Below are 25,194 nucleotides of genomic sequence, written 5' to 3'. Positions count from 1 at the left end.
ATACAGGCCGTAAGCTCTGCAGGAGCCACCATCTCTCTCTGCAAATGCCAGCCTAGGGCTGACATCCAATGGAGAAAATCAGGCTGAGAATAAAACCTGCAGAGGGCAGAGGGAGTGGGGGAGAGAAGGAGAAGGGATGCTGATGTCTCAACACAGGTTCAAACTGTTGTTTAATGGACTCTTTTCTGTTGTTTCTAATCTGTGACTCTGTCAACTAGGGAATGCATGTTCTTGTGCATCCTTCTCTGTTCGCGTGTGCATATGTATCCTTCTCTGTGTGCGTGTGCATATGTATCCTTCTCTGTGCGCGTGTGCATACGTATCCTTCTCTGTATGCGTGTGCATATGTATCCTTCTCTGTACGTGTGTGCATATGTATCTGTTGCATCCTTCTCTGTACGTGTGCATATGTATCTGCTGCATGAACTGGCAGAACTGGGAGTGCTGGGTCTAAGAGTACAGGCATTCATCATTTTATTTTACTTTTTAATTTTAATTTTAATTTTTTTTTTTGAGACAGAGTTTTGCTCTTTTTGCCCAGCCTGGAGTGCAATGGCACGATCTTGGCTCACTGCAACCTCTGCCTCCTGGGTTCAAGCGATTCTCCTGCCTCAGCCTCCCGAGTAGCTGGGATTACAGGCATGCACCACCACACCCGGCTAATTTTGTATTTTTAGTAGAGATGGGGTTTCACTATGTTGGCCAGGCTGGTCTCGAACTCCTGACCTCAGGTGATCCATCCGCCTAGGCCTCCCAAAGTGTTGGGATTACAGGCGTGAGCCACAGCACCCAACCAGGCATTTGTCATTTTTATACATATTTCCAAATAGCTAGAGGTTGTACCCACTTAATTGCCCTCCAATGATAGTTTAAGGGTAGCTGTGATAGAAACTGGTAGTATGTTCCTGCTTGTCTGTTTTTACATTTTATATAATATACATATATTTTAAGACATATTCATCAGTGTGGTCATTCATAGCTTCTCCAGTTTGGGGTTGATGAAATGAAACTGCTTTAAGCCTCTTTTTTAAAGATGTGTGGACATCGGGAGTTTTAAAGTGTTTCATACGGAACAGGTACCATTCCCTTTGAAATCTGTTTCTACTAATGGTGCTAATTCCAAGCTCCCTACCAAAAGCTTACAGGGAAGTGAGCTACAGTCTGGGGTAATCCAGCTCCCACGGTCCGATCACAATTGAGACCTCCCTGTCATTCCTGTGGCACTAAATGCTAACCAGGAACATGTGCCCACTGTTCAACTGCACATTTGCACCATACTGCTGCTACAAGTACAGTGCCTTGAGAGCAAGGACCATGACTAACGCCGTGCATGCCTGGTGCTGATGAAACTGTAAACAAATGGCCTAATTCACCCTCCCTCGCAGGGTTAGGTCCTGTTTGGGAAAAAGGGTGAGCAGCACTTAGGAGAACACTTTCTTTTCTTTTCTTTTCTTTTTTGAGATGGAGTCTCGCTCTGTCGCCCAGGCTGGAGCGCAGTGGTGCCATCTCGGCTCCCTGCAAGCTCCACCTCCTGCATTCATGCCATTCTCCTGCCTCAGCCTCCCGAGTAGCTGGGACTACAGGCGCCCACCACCACACCTGGCTAATTTTTTGTATTTTTAGTAGAGATGGGGTTTCACCGTGTTAGCCAGGATGGTCTCGATCTCCTGACCACGTGATCCGCCTGCCTCAGCCTCCCAAAGTGCTGGGATTACAAGCATGAGCCACCACGCCCAGACAGGAGAACACTTTCTTAAACCCAAAAACCAAGACTTCATGAACAAACATTTCTGGACTACATTGTGCTAATCCTTTACAGAAACTTTATGAACTGACTCAGTTTCTCTGGAAAACTTCTCCAAGCCACCACTCCAGGGATGGCTTAGGAGGTAGGATAATAATCCCTACCTCCTAAGATGACGGATGCTAGTGCCCGGCATGATTGACTCCAGGTGCCCAGCTAGGCCTCTGGGTAATCTCAGCAGCACCTCCAGCGAGGCTCATCAAAACCATCTCTGCTCCATTTCAAAACCACACCAAGCAGGCTGCTGGTGGAAACGAAGAGCAGCAGAGGAGGGTAGAGAATCCCATGGCTTCAGAACGTTTCTCCTACAAGACGTGACCCCACAACATGGCAATTCCTAAAAGAATGGTGACACTAAAGCCAGACACCCCTACCAGGACACCCACATTCCCTCCTACCAACAGATTACATCCTTAAGGCCACAAAACACAAGCCCGCTTCCTTTAAGTAATGGGGCGCGATCTCGGGTCACTGCAACCTCCACCTCCCAGGTTCTCGCCATTCTCCTGCCTCAGCCTCCTGAGTAGCTGGGACTACAGGCACCCGCCACCACGCCTGGCTAATTTTCTGTATTTTTAGTAGAGACGGGGTTTCACCATGTTAGCCAGGATGGCCTTGATCTCCTGACCTCATGATCCGCCCGCGTTGGCCTCCCAAAGTGCTGGGATTACAGGTGTGAGCCACCGTGCCTGGCCTTAGAAGTCTTAACAGCGGAAGTTAAAATAAACAAAATAGGCTGTAAATAGGAAAGAGGGTAGAAGTTAAACAAAAATAATTCAAAATTAATCATGTTTCCACCTGCAATGTTCAGGATAACAAAAAGTCTTTTTTGCAAACTTACAGTGAACCAAGTAAAAACTTGGGTAACTGAAATCCGATGAAGCGATCTGAAACGACACCCACAAGTGCACGAAAAAGCTATTTACAGGCCCATGCGTGCAGCATGGAGCTTCGAAGTGAATACTCAATCAACTCGGTAAGATGCAACATGAAAAGCTATCTCCAACGAGGGGTGTGCTGCAGGTGAGCAGCTGGCTCAGAGCCCAGGTGAAGAGTGTTTGTTCTACCTAGCCAGAGGGCAGGTTGAAAGAGGACATGGCCTGTGAATGTGCAGCTCAAGAAACACTTTAAGAACCGGCACAAATGCCACTCTCTGGGCAAATGTTTGTAGCAAGGACAGCTGGCAGAGTACAGGTAACCGTCTACTCCTGTGTTGTGCCAAACCCGTATTAACTTCAACAGGGACAGCACCAAGTTGAAGAGGCCAAAGAAGAGACCCAGAGCTAACAAACAAGGCACAGGGTTTATTTGGAGGAACTTATTTATAGGGTGGCCCAGTGGCTCTGGGCTGGACAGCAGAACTTCAACTGCTTGTAAAAAGCATGCAGCTTATACAGCACCTTCACTTAGCACCCTCCTCCCAGCAACCTCCATGTGGCAACCCTCATCTCTTCAGTGACTGCTGTCTGGTGTGTCTGCCATAAGGGCCATTCTCAGGATGTGCTGAAGTTACTGCTGTCAGATGCTTCTCCCATACAACCTGAAGCATTATTCCTATGGGAAGATGTGGTCCCAGTGACAACCCAGGTTACCAGGAAGAAGCCTCCTCAGGCCAGGTCTCCTATGACAGGGGACCCAGCAGTGAGGGAGAAGAGGGAGTATCTTTCAAGGTACCTTCCTCTGCAGTTGGCCAAACACTTAAAATAAAGGAATGCAGAATTTAAGCTCTGAGCAGTCAGGACCTCCCTGCATAGTGCATAGAACACTACAGGGGCAGAAATATCTGAGAAACCAAGGCACAGGCCAGGCGCAGTGGCTCATGCCTGTAATTCCAGCACTTTGGGAGGCCAAGGTGGGTAGGTCACTTGAGGTCAGGAGTTTGAGACCAGTCTGGGCAACATCGTGAAACTCCATCTCTACTAAAAATACAAAAATTAGCTGGGTGTGGTGGCAGGCGCCTGTAGTCCCAGCTACCTGGGAGGCTGAGGTTGCAGTGAACTGAGGTTGCGCCTCTGCACTCCAGCCTGGGAGACAGAGCAAGATTCCATCTCAAAAAAAAAAAAAAAAAAAGGTATCAATGCTCAGGTCACCACAGAGAGCTGCAGGAACTGTCCTAACAGCCCAGAGAATAAATCTTAATGTCTGCAACTGCAAAGAAAATAAACTTTATTTTAACATCATCTCAACTGACACTTTTTTCTCCCTAAATGCCTCCCTCATTTTCTGTCCCACTGAAGACATGCATGGTTTTTGTTAGTATTTGTAACATTAAGAGATGTTAAAGGAAAGGAAGGACTTTATTACAAAATGAGCAGATGCATTCACCCCCCGCCCCGCATTTTCCTCTGTGGGTGTGTTCAGCACCCCCTACTCTGTTTTCAGTTCTTTGCTATGCATATCCACTTAGGCAATCTGCCCAGGTTTCTTGCACCAAGACTTCATGGACTCTTTCCCCTGCCCCTGGTAGAATTTTTATCAAAAACAAAACTCAAGCATCCAGAGAGAAAATCACCCAACCTTGCATTTTAAAAAATTTAAATTAAAAATTGTTGCTGCCATGGTTGAGGGTCACAATCATCAGTCTGAAAAACAATGCAATCTACAAAGTTAGCTATAGGGAAGGGATGACAATACAAAAAAAAATGTGTTAAAGACCTCTCTAGCCTCTTCTGAGTCTCTTTCACATCACAGATTGTTCCATTAACTTTTTGAAATACTAAAAACTCCTACAATCTCAGAACCCTATGAAAGGGGAAATTTCTTTTTATTCCAAAGCCAAATACAAATACTTTTGAGATGAACCTTAGCTGTTACCATAAACAGCATGGATATAGGCAACTATTTATAAAACAATATTTTTCTATATGAGGAATTCCTTTCTTAGGCCACGACAGGAGGATCGCTTGAGGCCTTCAGGAGTTCAAGACCAGCCTGGGCAATATAGCGAGATCCCTGTATCTACAGAAAAATTGAAAAAAAAAAATTAGCTGGGCATGGTTGCATGCACCTACGGTCTAGCTATTTGGGAGTCTAACGTGGGAAGGTTGCCTGAGCCCAGGAGTTCAAGGCTGTAGTGAGCTACAGCGGCACCACTGCACTCCAGTCTTGGTGACACAGAGAGGCTCTGCTAATTAATTAATCCGTAGATAGACAAATTCTTTTCTTAAAGAAACCTGGAAGAGTGTTGAAGCTCTGATTCATAAACATTTAAAACTAAAAATGAATCCTAAACATTTTATCTCTGGGACCATATGAAATGAATACAGTACTCTTCATTTGAAGAATTTAATTTTTTCCCACTATCGGTTAATTATTCCTTTTTAGAGACTGGCATTTTATTTGGATAATTCTACAAGTTTAAGAAATTCTCTAACAGAAAAGAAAGAAAGAAAGGGGAAATAAAGTTTAAGACTATGTATTATCTACTTTAAAACTAGCTATGTAAAAAGTAGAAACTACTTAAATAAAATCATTCTCTCCTCTGCATAAGTGTCACCATTCGAGAATGGCTTAAATACCTGCTGAAACACACAAAATGTGAATTAACAATGTCCTCTGAAAAAGAACTCCAATCGACTATTCGATTTGTGTTATCATTTGGCTAGAACAAAAATGTACCTGACAATATGGCCACCAGAGGGTGCTGTAACCCCCCCAATACACCTCGATAGAGCCAGAGAAGGAATAGACAGTCAAGAGGTCTTCAGGTGACAGAGCCTGTACACCTGCCCTCTAATGAACTTACATGGGCAGAGCCCCTCTGCAGGAGGCTTTCCTTAAACATAAAGGCATCAGTGCTAACTTTAATGTAGGGAGGACAGAAAAGCAATGTGATGGGCACTCATAGAGGACTTTTATATTATTAAAATTCAGAACCTCCATGTTTTAAAGAATGTCTTAAACCTACAGAATAAAATAAATGAGAAAATTAATGAAATGCAAGGGTAATGAAAATATGGGCCTGAATAAGTCACCTGGAGAACAAGCATGAAAGGAGGAGAGATTCAGCCAAGAGGTGGGGAGGCAGAGCCAAGGAGGGGCAGAAGAACGGGTGCTGGAGTCGGCCAAGCACAGAAAGCGGGTAGAGAGCTGTCCTCAGCTCAACGCCCCTGGGCCGATGTGGGACTAGAGCAGGATGTGCAGGACTCGGTGCTGGCCCTTGCGGCGCTGAAGGCCTATCAGGGAGAATCTTAGCGCCATGTGCTAAGTGCCACCACAGAGACCTGCACAGGGCCAGGCACAGAGCCAAGGACTGTGCACCCGGGTCACACAGACAGATCAGCAGCACTGGCCTGAGAAAGGAGAGAGCAAGGCAGTTGTGCAAAGAGGGAGAAGGGGGTGGTTCTGGGCACCGGCAAGGCACAGAGGAGGAAGAGCGCACCGCGGCTCGGAGAGGGATGCGTTGCAGGGCGTCACAAAGACCTCTGTGCCCCCGTTCACCCAGGGCAATGCACAGTCACCGAAGTGTTTGCCCAGGCAGGAACATGGTCTGTCTGTGTCTTAGAGATAGAATTCTATACCTAGGTGGAGGGATAGAGAGAATAGGGCAGATATGGACGCTGCTTGAGGAGTCCTCTACACCAGCGGTCCCCAACTTTTTTGGCACCAGGGACTGGTTTTGTGGAAGACAATTTTTCTCCAGGCTGGTTCGGGGGTTGGAGGAGTGGGGTGGATGGTTTGGAGATGATTCAAGGGCATTACATTTATGGTGCACTTTATTTCTATTATTATTACATTGTAATAGATGATGAAATAATCATACAGCTCTTCATAATATAGAATCAGTAGGAGCCCTGAACTTGTTTTCCTGCAACTAGATGGTCCCATCTAGGGGTGATGGGGGACAGTGACGGATCATCAGGCGTTAGATTCTCATAAGGAGTGTGCAACCTAGATCCCTCAACATGCAAAGTTTCACAATAGCGTTCATGGTCCTATGAGAATCTAATGCTGGTGGCTGATCCGAGAGGAAGCGGAGCTCAGGCAGCAATGCGAATGATGGGGAGCGGCTGTAAATACAGAGGAAGTTTCGCCCGCCTCCCCATGGCTCACCTCCTGCTGTGCGGCCCACTTCCTAACACGCCACAGGAGTTGGAGACCCCTGCTCTACACAAACACTGAAAGCCAGACACAGCAGCCAGAAGGATGAGAGAGTAAAGGACGACTCTTTGGTCCCTAGCTTGGATGACTGTACAGATGGTGAGGCCATCACAGAGACAGATGATTCCAGAGAAAGAACAGTTTCTGATATTTTGACATTCCAGGCCAAGAAACTATGTAAGGACAAACAAAAGATCCTGAATTATATGGCCCCACTAGTGGTTGAAGTCTCATTTCAAGAACATGATGGCTTGACTACATATGTAATCATAAGAGAAGATGAAATCACACTGCAGAGAGCCAGTACACCACCGTGGAAGAGAGATATTTGAAAATTTCTCTTTTGTTTTCCAGATTTGCTAAATAATGTTTAAAATCACCTAACCAAGTTAAAATCCCTGTTCTCAATGAACTCCCACGTGATTCAAGTCAGTGTCAGAGAGAGTGTTTTGAGATAATATACAACCAATACTATCATTTTCCTACTAGGAAAAAAAACAAAACTGCGATAAAGTTGTAAGACCAGCCTAGTTTGATTTTTCTACCAGCCACTCCCAAAATTGAAACACAGTATTTCTTTTAAATGTTTCTCTAATTTCCTACCACGAATGCCTAGTTTTAAGCATCTAAAAGTCACAGAAGCTTAAAACAATGATCAATCAGTTCTTCAATAGGAGACACACAATAACATGCCTATAACAATGATGGATAAAAATGCAAACAACCCTTGAAGTGTATTTACTACACATTCCTATGCCAGAAGGAATGTTAGCACACATTCATTAAGAATCCAGGCATATTTTCTATCCCTTGTGTTGATATTATACAGTAGGAATGCCAGTCATTTTAATAATTTACAGAGGAGTTACACATTGCAGATTCCTTATTAAACATTACTTCCACTAAGGTCATAAGTCCAACGAATATTCCGTAGCGAAAGTCGGCAATATTTTAATTGCAATACACTAATCTAAATTATGTCTGCATCTGCTTGTATGCATTTAATTCATCATTATTTTTCATGTATTTATAACACAAAGCAGTGAGAGCATTTTCTCTAAGGCAAAAACATTTCACAATTGCATTCATTTTTAGACCTTAAAATTTACAGTGGATATCCAAAAGCTTCATATGCTGTATTTTAAGCATGTTGCCCTTGAATGGAAAAGAAAATAAATAAAAAGCTACTGCACTATCTAGGAACCCCATTCCCTGGCCCAGAAAGTCAATACTAGCAGAATTAGTCTGTCATTGACCGACCAGCAGCAATATGAAAGAGTTTAATCTGGAAACCATGACAAAATAACACTGACACTCCCAGTTCTAAATATATATGTTGTAGAAAATCAATGGCTTATAACATCAGAGGTTGGCAGACTGCAGCCCGTGGACCATCAGCTCACACACATGCCCCTTTGTTTATGTATTGCCCAAGGCTGCTTCAGTGCTATGTCAGAGACCATAAGTCCTGCAAAGCCTCAACTACTTAGTATCTGGCTTTTTACAGGAAAATAAATAAAAAAGCTTGTTAGGCCCTGATTTAGATAACTACCTATAGCATGTAGGAAAGGTTTTATTTACCATTTAAGAATTTGCCAGTTCACTTAACTTATAAATAACCTTTAAAATCTTAGCTTCCAGGCTTCTCCCCTAAAGAGAATTATTCAATAATTTTATAAAGTCGATGACAATGTTTCTTAGCAAATGAAGTAATACAACATTGGCAATACATATCTGAGAAAGACAACATTCTGGAGTTCCAAAGATGTTTCCCAAATGGATTCAAGATTGTGCATTTTTAAAAGCATGACTTTTGGGTAGAAGGGACATTGTTACCTTCAATAACACAGATGCATAGGAAGCCCCAAGATCACCAGCCTCACGGCCTCCCCAAAGCTGCACCCACTGAGGATGGGGTGGAGAGCCAGTCCTCACTGTCTATAATGGGGAGAACCATTAACAAGGTTCAGAGAAACGAGTCCCTTCCTCCTGGGGTGGGGACGCCGGCAGCTACGCTCCAGCATCCTAATGCACACCTCTCCCTACACAGCACCTTCTGGCTGTGTTCCTGAAGGCTTGGTTGGTAGTTCAATTTTTGTAAAATAAATATTTTCCTCATTGTCTTACACATTCAGAACTGCTTTCATTTCTGACTCATCTCAAGTTGGCAACCTTCCCTTCCTCATACTTGAGCTTCTTACACTCTTTCTACCCTTCCTCCCCGCAAGAAAAGGAAAACAGAGGAAGACAGTGAGACAAACAGAATGCATTAAGACAAAGACTCCAGATTCAGGGCACGGGCGTGGGGGCACAGGCAAAGACAGCGGAAGATAAAGGAGAGGAAGGAATGAGGAGGGGCCGGCGGCTCAGGGAGAGGTGCAGGAAGGGGCCAGGGGCTCAGGACACAATGTCAGGCAGGGGATCCAAACTTCGCCAGCCCTAGGACTGGCCTCATACTTTTGGCCCTATTGGTGCCTTTGTAATATGTCAAAATGCGACCCCAGCACTCCTCAGCAGCTTTTTAATTTAATTTTCTCAGGCTGCACTCTGACCAGATTAACAAAATTTGTCAAACATCTACTATGTGTCAGACACCTTCCGCTTCCTAAAAAACACATCAGATTCTCTACCCTACAGACTCAGTGACCCCAGCATCATTCTAGACTGAAGAAAACGAGGGCAAGAAGTCTTGTAGTTTTCCTTCCACCCTGTCAAAACATTTGGTAAAGCAGAGGTGTCTTTGGTAATAGCAAATATCCATGCATCAGGAGTCAGGGCAACGGGAACAAGGTTCCGCAGTAGGGACTCTCACTAATCTCACAACATCAGGGAATGGTACAGAAAAGTGACCTGTCTGGCTGGACACAGTGGTTTGCACCTGTAATTCCAGCACTTTGAGAGGCCAAGGCGGGAGGGTCACTTGAGGTCAGGAGTTTGAGACCCACCTGGGCAACACAGCAAGACAACACCTCTATAAAATTTTTTAAAAATTAGCTGGGCATGGTAGTGTGCCTGTACTCCCAGCTACTGGGGAGGCTGAGGCAGGAGGACTGCTTGAGCTCAGGAGTTTGAGGTTACAGTGAGCTATGACTGCACCACTGCATTCTAACCTGTGCAACAGAGCAAGACTCCTGTCTCTTTTTAAAAAGGGTGAGGAAGAAAGAGATGAGGGGGGAAATGAAGCAAGGAAGGAAGGAGGAGGAGAAAGAGGACGACAGAGTGAATGAGGGAGGCAGGAGAGAGGGACAGGGACGGAGAGGAAGAGAGAGGGAGACAGGGGGAGAGTGAGAGAGAGAGAGAAAGCAGTCTAGTTTGCTCTTTTATTTACCAAAACTGGAGTGGGAGAGAGAAAAAAGCTCATGTGGAAATGTCTGTAAACTGATCATATATTCCCTGCATGCTCACTTAGTGTATACTGAACATGGCACAGTCTTTGCTCAGTGATTCCGGATCATTAGGAAGATCCATTATTGTGGCGATGGCTATATTGCACAGCAAGCCTCCCGCACAATGGAGATTTGCCAGCTCTGTGCATTTACCCATCTGCCATTTCCAATGCTTCCCTCTGGGAAACCTGGTGGGCTGGGTGGTGTGGAGGCTAGGATTGACATATTTTTAAAGGACGTTGCATGCATTCATATACTTAAAGACTAGGAGGTAAACACAAAAATGTAAATAGTTGTGTGATTGTTAAGGAGTAAAGAGGTTTTTATCTATATTTGCGGGAGGGAGTTACTATCCTTTAATGTCATTTCAGTTTGGGGGGTGGGAAGGAATACAGCTAGAACAAACAGCCTAAGAGTTAGATCCTCTGGGGCTCTCACAGGAGTAATTGCACAAGCTATTTGGTGCAGGGATTTTAAGACAAACACTTTTTGGCCCAAGGGCCATTAGTGTTGATGTTGTGATTCTCAGCAACGCCCTAGACAGCGAAGGCTGCTCAGCAAGGCCTCCGGAGGGAAATGTAGCCCTGCAAAGAGCCTGCAGATCACAGACAGACTCTGCACAGAGTAAGGTGCTGCTCCCCAATGGGGGAGGAAGAGGACAAGTCAGTTCTAAATGCTAACAAAGAAACAGTGCAGAGGACAAGTCCAAATGCCGGCCTGTACCTCGAGGGACCTCATGGCCACGTGTCAGCAAGGGAAACTAGCCCCATGAAAACAACAGGAGGTGTACGGTCCCTAGTGGCCAGAAAGGTGCAGTCCCACCTAATGGGTGTGCCCAGCACATGCCTCTAGCCATGCAGCCTCGCACAGATGCAGGCCCAGTGTGGCTAGATTGCCAAGACCTTCCAGAAACCTGGAAATCTGGATTTGTATTATAATATGGGATCTCCCAAACGTTGGCTCAGGATTTGTATTTTTTTGTTTCAGTGCTCCACAGGCCAAATAAACTCATGTGTGGATTCAATCTGGTCCACAGGGACCAACTGTCTGCAAACTTTGGTCTGACCTCTGATCCAGAAGGGCTTACAGTTGAGCAAAGGTACTTCAACGTATGTTCAGCCTCTTTCAGAAGCTTCTCCATTAGTAAAAGAAGGAGATTTACTTTGTGCAATGTTTTCAAAGAAGGGCAAAGAAAGAAAACAACAAAATTTCCAATCCTTTGGAAGTAAAGTAAATCAATATTTAAAATTTGCACGTATACAGTACCAAAACAGCCCCTCTCCTCATTACTTGCTGGTCACCTGGGGGAAAAAAAAATGCTAATTTTTGATAGTGGAGGGATGAGACTGCCCCCACATTTACCCAGGGATCAATTTCAATCACTGATTATGACAGAACCAGTCATTGTGTCCCTCCAGTCGCACGTAGCCTCACCCATTCCTGCCTCAAATTTGATCAAGCCTTTAGTCCAACTTCTAATACACAGTACGTACAAGAAACATGGGGAGAAGAACATGTTCATTCATTGATGATGCCGCCAGGACACCATGGAATGTGGTAAGCGAAACAACCTTCCTACAAGTCATTGAAGGGGAGGGACTATTGATAGTGATAGGAAGCAGCCAAATGCCTGGGCAGATAGGGGCGGGTCCCCGGTGAAACCCCACCTTCGAGCCAAAAACAGCCTGAAGGCTGAAAGACTGGACTGCTGGTCCCAGATGAAACCCACCACCCAGAGCAAGAACTTCTGTTCCTGTTTGCCCACCCTTTCCTGATTGATTCTTTCTGAACAATGCCTTTTAATGAATCAAATGTTGCCTTTTCCAATACTACCTGCAGCCTGCCCCTCCCCTATTCTGAGCCCATAAAAAGCCCTGGGCCCAGCCACACGGGAAGGAGAGAAGCACCTGACTGCAGCCCCTGTCCACCGAGAGCTATTCCATTGCTCAGTGAAATTCTACTCTGCCCTCCTCACCCTCAATGTCCAGCATATCCTCATTCTTCTTGGGTGCCATGCAAGAACTCGGGAACCACTGAACACAGGCACAAGCTATAACACAGGTGAGCTGGGGCACCCCAGCACGGTAGAGTGAGACCCAGGGGGGGTGTTGCTGGCTGGGGGTCCCCAGTTTGCAAAGAGACCAAGAGTAAAAAGCTTTTATCACTATTCTAGGTTAAGAGAGTCTTAATAGCCCCACCAATTAAATGCAATACAGAATTCTCAATTGAATTCTGGTTTAAACAGTCCAGCTGTAAAAGGCATTTTAAGGTCAGCTGGGGAAATTCAGATAATGGATCAGGTAGTAGAGTCCATTAGGCAATTAGTCTTAATTTTGTGAGAACAGTACTACAGTTATATAGAAATATGTTCTTGTTTTTTAGAGGTTTGGGCTGAAGTATTTAGGAACTAAACGTCATGATGTCTGTAATTCACTTTTGAATACTTCAGGGAAAAAAAGAGATGGAGCAAATACAGCAAAATGCTAACAACTTAAACCTAGGTAAAGGGGACTGAGGTGAGCTGTGTCAAAGAGCTATCCTCACACAGAGTTAGGACCCCATCACTCTCAATCACTAGGCAGCAGAAGGACTTTCTGCCATGTCCCTCCAATACCCTTGAGCCCATGTGTGTTTTAAATTTCAAGTCACCAGCTCTCAAAAGAAAAACCGACAGCAACCCAAGCAGGTTTGATGCCAATGGCTCATCACACACAATAAAGGAGCAACTGTGAATGAATGTCTTGCAACCTTCTTTATGAAAGCACGAGATTCTACAGTTGGTTTGTCTCAGCCAACATTGCTAAGTTTTAAGAAAGCAGCTTTATAGTCTCAAATGCATCCTAGGTAAGCTCAAATGAAGCCACTGATCATAATTAAAGAGAAAAAGGGAGGGGAGTTAGGTTTAAAAAGTTGCATTAAAATGACCCTGTTTAATGACTGCTTTAAGCCTATGACAAAAGGTTAAATGTCTTCAGCTTACTGAAAAAGAATAGTTTGAAATTTGAAAAGCTATCCTAAGTTTAAAAGAAAAACTTTAAGATCTTACTTAGCAAAATATACCTATTCTAAATCTAATAATAGTTGATGATACTCCAATTCAAAAGGCTTACTCAGCTACCATCAAATACAATGGCCAGCTCTTTAAATCTGCTAACACAAAAAGGTACCCCTCAAAAAAAGAAATCTCAGGGTTTTCGAGGAACCCTAATAGTCATCTAGGCCCATTCAATTCTCAAACTTTTATCCTCAAGAAGAGATCTATCACTGAGCATAGCATCAGAAGTCACATAAATCTGAACTTAATGGGTCCCACCACTCCCTATACCCTTGTTTGATCTCGGGCTGATGATAACTTCTCAATTTTCTTACCTATCAAATGGAAATCCCCTCTAAACAAGATTTAGGCAGAATCTAATGACATTACATTGGGTTCCAAACACATTGCCAGCCAACCTGTGAGCACTCAAGTAACAAACAGCCTCTAACTAACTTCTATTAAGAGGTTAGGCCCTGGCTCAATACCTAGCTCTACAACTTACTAAACCTTTCTTGCCTCAGTTTCTTTATCTGCAAAAAGAACAATAGTGCCTGCTGCATAGGACTTTGCTGGGAGGACCCAATGAGCTCCCATGTAAACAGTTCAAACCACATCTGGCACATAGCAAGTGCTCAAGAAACATGAGCTGCTGAAACTCTACCCTCCTTCCTTACACCCATGTTAAGAAAGCACGACTCACCTACCCTAACTGCACACTTCACCATGGCCAAACACCAAGGACTTGTCCCTGCCCCACCACAGAGTGTCTAAAAGACTTCCAGAAGAGTCAGTGGTCTGCTAAGCCTGAGGTTCCTGCTGCTGTTTTGGCCTCTGTTTCCTGGACCTGCCTCGGTTCCTGCCCCTGTCGGCAGCTGCCTGGTGCCTGCCTCACCACCTGTACCTCTCCTCTATGGAAGGATGGCCACAGCACTCCATGGTGCCTGAGTCCTCCCTAACCCATCACTCGTGTCCTTGGCTCTCTCCTGACCCCTAAGGTGAGGGTCAGGTGCAGAGCCATGACCTTCTGTGCCCAATCCCAGCTGGGCCTCATGTACCCCCAAGTAGAAGTTTCTGAGACCTACCACAAGAAGAGAGTGTGCTCCTTCTGTACAGTATAGTCATTCTGCAGAAACATCAGCATCAAATGGAGACCGTTCCTTGCCTGCCATCTCATTGACTCCCCCAGATTCTTTTCTCTGAGCCCACTCTTGAGCTTGCTTCCCTTAACCTCTTCTCTCTATGCTCACTTTTCATCCAAGCCCTAGGCAGGCCTCCTGTGCTGGTCCACAAAGAGCCTTTGTGAGAATGAGAAATAAGCACCTCTCCTGGATGCCTGGGAGAGATGCTTGAAGAGCCAGTGGGACCTCCATGACAATGAGAAAAAAGTACCCCTTCCTCCAGGCTGGCCATCAGGTGCCACAGCACACCATACTGTGTTCCACTCAATGAATTCAAGGCAGTTTACCAGGCAACTGTCATGTGCCAAGATTTCTGGACCTGCAAACAGCAATAAGACAGGGCTGGAGCCTCTGAGCCTCCCAAGTCCGCTAAGACAAGGGGCCGTAGGAGGAGGGAACTTGTAGACCCACTACAGCCCCAGGAGCAGCAGTGTTCTGTCCCCTTGGGCTGGGGTGATGAGGGGGGGCAGCAGTGTTCTGTCATCTTGGGCTGGGGTGATGAGGCGGGCAGCAGTGTTCTGTCCTCTTGGGCTGGGGTGATGAGGCAGGCATTAGTGTTCTGTCCTCTTGGGCTGGGGTGATGAGGCGGGCAGCAGTGTTCTGTCCTCTTGGGCTGGGGTGATGAGGTGGGCAGCAGTGTTCTGTCCTCTTGGGCTGCGGTGATGAGGGGGGCAGCAGTGTTCTGTCCTGTTGGGCTGGGGTGACGAAGTGGGCAGCAGTGTTCTGTCCTCTTGGGCTGGGGTGATGAGGGGAGCAGGAGCCTCAGCAGGAGTGTTGCCACCCAAACTGGGTCCTGACAGATGAGAGGGCAGCTGCCAGAAAGGATGTGAGCAGATGCCAGGCAGAGGGGAAAACACAGGCAAAGGCAAAAGGCAGCGACTTCATGGCATATTTAGTGACTGTGAGTTTCCAGTGAAGGGGTGGGAAAGGGAGGGAAGGAGAGAGGGAGGAAGAACAGGCTCACTTCATGCAATCTGTTGGTAAATACTTCCTGAGGACCTGTTAGGTGCTATGTGCTACAATAGGTCCTGGAAAATAAATAAATAAAATAGAATCCTAGTCATCAGAGGAGAAAAATCTAATTTCAGGAGAAAGAAACAATTCTAAGTATAAAACAACAAGTCAACCTCACTCATAGAACTACGCACAGCACTTCCCAGGGGTCATGGGCACCCCAGAGACATGGAGAGGTCTACTGGGGGACAGAGCAGCAGCCTGTGTGGCAGAGGAGATGAGGACCCAGCTGGTGAACATAGGATGGGCCACTGGAGGAGTCGCCAGATCAGGGTGAGGTTAGGGCAGGGTACGTCCTTGGGAAAGGGGACAGCAGAAACGGGACACAGGCACACAAGGGTGAGCTGTGGCCGCCCCACGTGGGCGTTTTGAGCAGGGTTTTACTTCTCTTTTGATGTCTTAGTGGCATTTTATGTGAGGCCTGCTTTTTTAAAAGGTGCTTTTTATTTTTTTCTTTTACTTAGCATTTTTTTAAGCTGTTTTGGGGGAAAAAAATCACATTCCATTTTTTTTTTTCCCCATGATATGGATAATAAAGGCTGGATGTCTCTGACCTAGGGTGACTGCAGTCTCAATTTACATCTTATGTCCGGACGTCCCATTCAATGTCGCATTCATTCCAGACAAAAGCGTCCCAGTTTAGATGACAGATTATATGACTGCCCTTTTTTGTCCTCAAGGTATGGTCCAAAGGGAAGCATCTTTCTCTGCCATTGCTGTTTCCCACGTGGGCCAACTGCTCAGATGTTCAAGTGGAGTCGCGGCTCGGTTATCCAATCTGCTCCGAACAAAGGCTCCTTTAATAAAGTGAGACTTGGCTGGAAGGAGCTGAAAATGATCTTGGATCCTAAGTACTGGACTGGGGCAGAGACGGCCGAAAAGGACAAGGGCATTTCAGGCACAGGCCTCTCAAGGGGGAGGGGCCACCTCCAGCTAGGAGAGAGGCCCCACACTGAGGGCCCCAGAAACCCCCGGCCTCTGAGCTGGAGCTGTAGGCAGCTTGCATCACCACCTCGGAAGGGCAAGGAGAGATGACGTGCTCCACTCCTCCCACCGTCACCCGCCCCTGACCATCCTGCATCCCCAAGCATCACATTCTGCCCCGCAACCACCGACCCCTTCCCAACCTCAGGCCAAGTGGCCCAGGGAACCTCCCTTGGAAACAAAGGAGTTGGAGTCCCAGAGACGCAAATCCCTGATTTTAAAGACATCATTGTCTACAGGATTTGTACCACTTTAAAGGCTCTGAAATGCCTCTCATGAAAATGTCCTTCCTCTTCCACCCATTATCCTGTCTACAGCAAGGGCTCCAATGCTTACCCGGCCTTCTTGCTGCCAAGGGAGAATGAGGTGTCTGATCAGGCACAGAGGTGCGGGGAATACTCAGGGAAGAGACTTGGAGAAAAGGCATGTCAGTGGCCCAGGGCTCTGAAGGAGACGGTGGCTGCCAGAGAGGACACTACCAAACCTCTGCCCGATGACTACCACCTTAAAACACGACAGAGCTGTTGCCGACAGAAGTCACTTTGCGGTTCTTCCCCACATGCCAGTTACAAAGAAACTGTTACCCTTGTTGTACGCTAACACACAGTGGCATGAGTGGTTTTAAGGGATTTGCCCAAGATAGCACGGAGGGAGAATGCAGGTCATCTGGCAAAATTTTAAGGCAATAAGCAGTGCCACTCCAGAGTGACACACCAAGATGGCATTAACCCACACTGCCACCTCACACTTGCATCTCAGACCCACTGGCAAATGTGTCCCTGAAGAACTACAGCACTTCAGAGGAGGGAGGAAAGCAGGAATGTGTGCGCCTACTTATCAATCTAGAAAAATGAAGACCAGAACCAGGGTTCAGAGTTTCTGATGCATTTTCTGGCACTTGGTCCACTTGGCCACAATACGATTTATCTTTCTAATTAATATCATGAATATTCCTTTCCACCATGTCCCTTAGAAATGACCCTGCCTGTTATTATCTAAACAGTAAAAATTCAAGGTACAAATTTGCTCTTCTAAGATTTGGAGCCTAATTCCACTACAAATTCAACCTTGAATCTACTTAACTGGCTTAGAAATACAATGTGAATCAATTTTTTTTTTTAATGGAAGGGTTTGGATAAAACAAAATAAAAACCCAATCAAGCTTAAAAAGAAATCACCAAAATTTTCTAAATCCAACTTGCTCCTTTAGCACTATAGATTTCATTGGAAAGAGTGAAAATACATATTTTTAACCTAAGAGCACAATCCACTACCGGTTGGCATGCAAACGTTTACATTTTTAAAAGATAATTTTTGTTTTTTTTTCCCTTGATGCTCTATATGTTAAGTAGTAGGAGAAAGATATTAAAAAGATGTCTGTCCCCAGTAAATTTCTAATCTAGCAATAGAGGCAAGTGAAAGAAATACTAGGAAACCACCAGGTAATGCATCTGCAAAAGCTAAAATGACACTGCACCTACTGTGGCAGCTAAGAGGGATTAGGAGAGGAAAGACACACGCTTTGATATAGGAATATCAAATTTTCTTTCTTGGAATTTTCTTGACAGGCTTCATGGAAAGGCAGGGCATAAGGTGGGCTTTGGTAGAGAGCAAATTGGTGAGTTTCAGGAAACAGTATTTCAGCTGGGTAACAAGAGCCCAGACTCATGGAAATGGCTGAAAGTGTTGCTCTGAAAGGGAAGAGAAGGGAAGCAGGGATGCTTCTGCCCATGCCTAGAGACCTGGCTTATCCTCGCATGAGTGCAGGCACATGGTGAACCACTCAGTGTGACTTCACGGTCAAGCGAGAGAGTGCCTTCAGGTGGGATTTGCTTCACTCTGACATTACCAGCAGTACAGGCTGATGTCAGTGTCCCTGTGCATAAGGTTCCTTGTGACACCACTCAGAGTCCTAAGCCTCCATTAGTCACTTGAGGCACTTCTAAGTACAACAGTTTTTTAAAAGATTTCACTGACATTTGCAACAATTTTTTTCTAATTTCTTTTGGTGCCATTTTAGTAACTTAACAATTGCTTTAATAGACAAAACTCAATCATGCATGATCTATCACAGGTGAGAAAATAGAGGCGTGCTTACTAATGGCAGCAAAAGGCTTCTGTGGGGGTGTGCGGGATGGAACAGCTAGCTAGCTAGAAAGGGGCTTCTTTATAGAGGGACTCCAGTGTCAGGGAGAGGCACTGAAATCTAGGGGTCAGCAAGGGCCACAGCACAGGGGACTGATAGGGAGAATCCAGTGGCTGGAACTGTCCTCACCAGTCACCTGCCTTCATTGTTAAACCTCACAGTATTTTCAGGCCACCATGCCACAAAGGAAAATGTACTGGGTAGAGGCAGGAGGAGTGTTCCTGTCACTCCTCAAACATCACTGGCCCACGTGACCTGCAAGGGTAGTTTAACCTTTCTAGATTCAAGCTTTGTCAACCATAAAATGGAAAAGTTGGACTAGAACATCACTCATGTCCATTCCAGGTTTAAAGTTCAAAAGATCTTTGGTCTCCAAAATCTGGTTAAATTCTAGTGCCAGGTGGCTCTACCCTCACCCTGCTCCCAGTCCAATAACTTCATGCAACACATTGCTGACAGCCAATAGGAACAAAAGGGCTGATTTAAAGATACAGGAATATCCAAGTGCAATACTGAAAATAAAAAAGCTGAAACACACAGAAAGATCTGGCTGCTTCCCTGCTGGTACTTCTAGAAATGCCACAGAAATCACCACATTCGCCCCAAATCACCAAATCTCTTAATTCAGATTATACATGTCCAGAATATCCAGTTCTCCTAGAAACAAAATGACACTTTTATGTTTCCCTAAGTTAGAAATATTTTTGAAGTATTAAAATAAGCAGAGCCATAGTCCCAAACTCTATTTTTCTACTGAGAATACAACACCAGAAGCTAATCTCATGAAATCAGCCCATGTGAAGAACAGGCTGTTAACTACTGTCGTGATGCTAAGTCCAGAAGCCCTGTGCAAAATGTGCTCCTGGAACCAGCTGGACCAGCATCACTTCCTAAATCAGAATCCCTGCAGGTGGGGCCCAGCCAGCTTTGTCTTAAGAAGTCCTCCAGGTGATTCTGATGCGTGCCTGAATTTGAAAACTGCTTGTCATTTTTCAGAAGTCCACAGAAATAAAAACAAAGCCAACATACCTGGCTCCAAAGATGTCCTTTTTGGCGAGATCAATTCCAGAAACAACTTTTACTCTGAGAATACGGGACTCTCCCTGTGAGAAGGAGAACAAAAAAAGAGGTTAAAAACCTGATCTTCAATCAATCACTCTCTCATCCAATATTAAAGTAATTGATTTCCACTCAGTCCAGTATTGGGATACAGAACAAATCAATTCAAGCATAAGCAATTCTTCCTTACACTGAAGTTCAAAAAGCAATATTCCAGCTCTAAAAGTCTGTGACTCTAGAAACTTACAACATCCAAGTTAATTAAGCACAAGTTTAATTCAAAGTAAGTCATTAAGATCAATTACTCCTGCCATTTAAAGTTAGATTTTCCAGCTGTACCAAGAACACAACCATACACAAAAAACCATCTAGATAAATGTCCAAGTGCCACAAGTTTGCATAAATATAACAAATAATTCCTCCTTTGAAGTTGACATATTTGTATGTGACCTGCAATAGAAAAGAATTTAATGTGGTAAAACATTTCAAAATTATAGTGCTTTTAAAATGTTGGCATCAACAAGCAAAAATAATTCCTTAGTTCCAGTAAAAAGAAATAAAAACCATTCTAAATGGAAACCACCCCAAAGTGTCTTGGAAATCAATCAACTGTTCATTTGTTCATTTATTCATCATTTCTTCATTCATTCCAATATTTCCTAAGAAGCTCTTATGCCCGGGGCCTTGAAATACAGACATGAATATGCTCCAGGCTCTATTGAAGGCAACAAGCAGCCCAGCAGTACAGGACCCTATGACAGCTTAGAGAACTAGATAAGGGCTACGACATTTAGGACAGGTGAGATGGCTTAGGAGAAGGTGGTAGGCAGAAGTCCAGGATAACTCAGGTTTCCAGTTTGGGTCATGAACTGTCAACATAAATTGAAATAGAGCACTGTGTCCAAGGTGTCTATGAAGCAACTGGATGGAAACCATGTATCACTAAATGGGGAGAAACGTCTGGTCTGAGTTAGAGACTCAGCAGTTATCAATGTAGAGCCTGCAGTTATAACCAAGGTCTGCAGAAACCTAGCCTAAGAGTAAGAATAAAAAATGGCTCAGGGGCCAGGCATGGTGGCTTATGCCTGTAATCCCAGCACTTTGGGAGGCCAAGATGGGTGGATCACTTGAGGTCAGGAGTTCAAGACCAGCCTGACCAACATGGTGAAAACCCTGTCTCTACTAAAAATATAAAACTAGCTGGACGTGCTGATGCATGCCAGTAGTCTCAGCTACTCAGGAGGCTGAGGCAGGAGAACGGAGGCAGGAGAATCGCTTGAACCCAGGAGGCGGAGGTTGCAGTGAGCCGGGATCGCATCATTGCACTCCAGCCTGGGCGACAGAGTGAGACCCTGTCTCAAAGAAAAAGAAAGAAAGAAAGAAAGATAAACAACCCTATGAGTTATTTTTTAGGTGACTCACAAAGGTACAGAGCTGCAAATACGGAAGACGTGAAGGGGTTCTCTTATGTAACATGTAGGCAACAGCTGGGAGGTGACCTTTACTGAGCAATTACTGTTTACAAGCACCTGTTGCAGGAAATTTTACTCCTCTCTGAAGCATTACTCTATAAAAATAGTTTACACATGCATTTTAGAGACACAGCAAAAATGTCTTATCTTTGTTTCCTCAAAATGACAAGCTTAAACACAGATAAGCAACCATCGTCATTCTTTTAGGAAGCACATGACAAGGTGTGTAACCAAATTATCAGATGCAGTGGCCCCAGGCTGAGCCACTGTACTTTCTGAAGCATTTTATTACTTTCATAAAATCTATGTGTGATATTTTGAACCCTGTTTATGACTCCAGTAGAATTAAATATTTAGCTAAGGTGGCTTTGCTTAGACAATGAAAATATTATTCATAGATTGGCTGTACAATGCAGAGAAGAAACATCAGAGTAGAAACTAGGCTGAAGAGAAGTTTCAGCATCTCTTCCTGTTATTAGTCTATTGTTCTGCATTGTTATTGTGTAACGGGGTGATTCTATAAGCTTTACATATGTTTTTCTTTTACACTGAATTTTCTAATTCTTCATCAAGACATAAAACAAGATAAGGTGCCCGAGCCATAAGTGACAGCAGCACACTAATAGTGTCCAAACTGAGAAACAGGTGGTAATCTGAAGGTTCAGTTGCGAGAGCGTCATCTGGAAATCCAGCAGCCCTACTCATATAAACTGTGCATAAGCAGTTACTAGATTCCCATGGCCACCCACAAAGTCTATAAAATACATAATCCATCAACAGTGTTCTTGTAGTAAAATAAATTTCAAGTTCCAACTCAAAACTCAAGATACTGGAATTTACCATTTCTCCTATGACTTTGTCTTAAGGAGGTAACTTGTTATCCTTTATCCTTATTTTCCACAATGGCAGGTACTCTCCTAAAAAGATGATATCTGAGCTGGGAAATAGTGTTCTTCCTGCACAGGGAGCCACTGTGACCCCAGAATCACGTACACCAGCTGTCCAAGCGGACAATAAGTTCTAAGTCAGGGACTTCCACTGTTTTGTCACTCTTACCTAAATTAATTCATGTATTTACCTTCCATATTCTAAAGTACTTTTCTAGTTCTAGCTATTACCCATCACATTTGCAGGCTTAGGGTAAACACTCTCTGGATTAAAACAGATGACCAACATTTTTTGGACCACATAAATATGTAAGTTATGTATACATTACTTAACTTTAGTTGCTTTAAAAAATAACTAAGCCAGCATATGGACCATGACCATTGTGTGCCTGCTACACAGCAGCCACAGTTACTCTTTCCATTTCTACCTGCTCTTGCCCCAGTCCTGAGACAGGATCCTATTTCATGCATTTTTAAGACTACTCTTTTTAGAGCAGTTTTAGGGTCACAGCAAAATTGAGCAGAAGGCACGGAGATTTCCTACGTACCCCCTACCGCGATACACTCACAGCCTCCCCCATGATCAACATCCTGCTCCAGAGTAGTATCCCTGTTACAATTCACACATCGAAATCACCTGAAGCCCATCGTTGACCTTAGGGCTCACTCTTGGTGTTGTACACTCCATGAGTTTGGACAAATGTATAATGACATGTATCCACCATTATAGTATCATACAGAGTATTTCCACTGTCCTAAAAATCCTCGATGCTCTGCCTACTCATCCCTCCCCTGCCTGCATTTTTTAAAAAATCTCACACACTGTCCTATCGCGTCCCCACCCCACACACCTTCCTGTCACTTCCAACTCTTGCCAGGTTGAATCCTCTTGACTTTCTCCCTCCCCACACCAACGCCTTCCCGCTACACCTTTCCCTCTCTTAATGCTGGGTCCTACAACCTTATATTGCTGCCACCCCCTCCTAAAATCCCTCTGAGTTCTCCACATTGACCATCTAATTATACACTCAACAAAAATGCAGAATAATACTATGTTCAATGCATTATGCTAGCAAAAAGGAGGGCCACAAAACTGAACCAGACACATTCTCTCTCTCTCAGGAGCTTACAGTCAATGGCAGAGGCAAGGTGTGTGCACAGCTGCCTCTTACACAGCGGTGGAACAGAGGCGTAAGATGTGAGTGGTGAGAACAAAGACCCAGGGTGGAAATGAAAGCAGCCCACCAGGACTGCATGTCCAGTTCAAACCCAGATGACACCGACAGAGGCAAACAGCCCTAACTCAACGGACTACTCACCGTCATCTCTGATCACCACTGGCAGCCCAACACATAACACGTGGTCAAGTTTCAATTCTACAATGCTGTCAACAAGCAGACACCCTAAGGATATGAGTTTCTGAAAAGACTGTGGGATTCTGTGCAACCTAAATCTCTCAACTTCTACTGGGTAATGGCTGCTATTACGCCAAGTAGAAAAAGGGTTAACAAATGGGAAAAAATAAAGGGATAGACTTCTAGAGCAGAACCCTAATTTAAATGCTCAAGGTGACTCTACCTTCAAAAAATGATGCTGTGTGGTTATGAAACAGGTCCACAAATTCTCGATATTTCTTTCTTCATGAGGTGGGTAATTTCCCATGGGTATCTGACTTAGTGACTGCTTTCTAATAGAATATGAAGAGGTGACAGTGTGTGACTTTGGAGATTAGGTCATAAAGACATTAGGCTTCCACCTCTCTTTTGCATCATTCACTCTGAGGAAAGCCAGCTGTTGCTATGATGTGCAGACACTCAGTCAGCCCCAAGGAGCAATCTCTGTGATAAGGAACTGAGGCCTCTTGCCTCCAGCCATGAGTGACTCATTTTAGAAATGGGTCCTTCTGTTCCAGTCAAGCCTTCAGATGACAGCAGCCTTGGCTGACATCCTCACTCAGGATCATAAGAGACCCTTGCCTGCTACATGCCAGTCACTGTGGAAAGGCACATGTCAGAACCACCCAGTTAAGCCACTTTTGATTTACTGACCCACAGAAACTGTGAGATAATAAATATTTGTTGCTTTATAAGCTGCTAACTCTAAAACTAATTTGTTATGTAGCAATAGATAACTAACATACATTGTGAAAAACCCAATGCAATAATTAGAGTCTCATTTACCTCTTTGCTAAGTCGAGATTTTCCTATGTATTAGGGTGATTCTTCAAAATAAGAAAAACACAGCAGTGAGAAATAAAGACTATTGCCTGTGTTTTCTATCATGTCAAAGCAGTGGCATTTTTCAGGCAAAATTAACAGAGCTTGGTGACTTGTTCAATATAAGTGCAGCAGCAGTATTACTTTTAAGAAATATGGAACCTGATACCATAATAAATACAGTCAAAATGCGAAACCAAGGCTACTTCAGAAAACTTAAGATACATGATCATTTGTAAGTATGAAATTAAAAAAAAAATCCAAAAAGAATGACAATCAAGAGATGCTGAGATACTTATATGTGCCACTGAAATAACTCTAAATTCACAACTGTTCTCTACTCCACAGCCAATGCATGTTATCGCTAACGGCAGGATGGTCCAACACCAGTAGGCTTAAGCTCATTTGTTCATTCTTTCAGAACCTATTGAGTACCTATTATGCGCCATGCTCTGTATAGCTGGTGGTGGTGTGAGGCAATGTCTCTGCATCCAAATTCGCTTGCTACCATATTAGTCCAATCTTCTTAAAACGTCCCTCTCCACTGCTCTGGTGAGACCTCCCTAGGAACAAATGAATCTAATTAAAACTGCCTGGCCTGCCACTGAAGGCTCACCACAAGCAGCTTCACTGCTGCTATAAGAACAGCCTGTGCTCTACACAGGGACACAATTCTTTTCTTCCAGTTGGTACCTGCCCGTCCAACATCTATTCCCCATTGCTCTGAGTCCACACAGTGACTCAACCCAAAGTGCCTGCCCTGTGCTGAAAATATACAAGGAATAATGACTCAATCACACAGAGTTCAAGCCTGCAAGATTTACTTTCTATTATGTATAAGAAGAGTAACCACAATAAGAGATACATTCAATAATGTGATGAGTAATATTCTTCAGGAACTTGGAGAAGGA

General features: G+C 44.5%; 1 protein-coding gene across 8 annotated transcripts in view; it reads right to left on the bottom strand.

Annotated features, from left to right (window-relative positions):
• Window positions 1-25,194, bottom strand: part of NEDD4L (NEDD4 like E3 ubiquitin protein ligase) — a 359,195-nt gene that overhangs the window by 215,823 nt on the left and 118,178 nt on the right. For all 8 annotated transcript variants that reach the window (XM_004059469.5, XM_019014017.4, XM_055368219.2 and 5 more), the window contains exon 2: window positions 19,679-19,752. In XM_004059469.5, coding sequence (XP_004059517.3) covers window positions 19,679-19,752 — 74 coding nt within the window. The remainder of the gene's footprint in view (window positions 1-19,678; window positions 19,753-25,194) is intronic.

Source organism: Gorilla gorilla, chromosome 17, assembly GCF_029281585.2.
Source record: "Gorilla gorilla gorilla isolate KB3781 chromosome 17, NHGRI_mGorGor1-v2.1_pri, whole genome shotgun sequence".
NCBI classification, from domain to species: Eukaryota; Metazoa; Chordata; class Mammalia; order Primates; family Hominidae; genus Gorilla; species Gorilla gorilla.
Note: the sequence above shows the minus strand (reverse complement) of the source record. Positions and strands in the feature narration are given on the sequence as shown.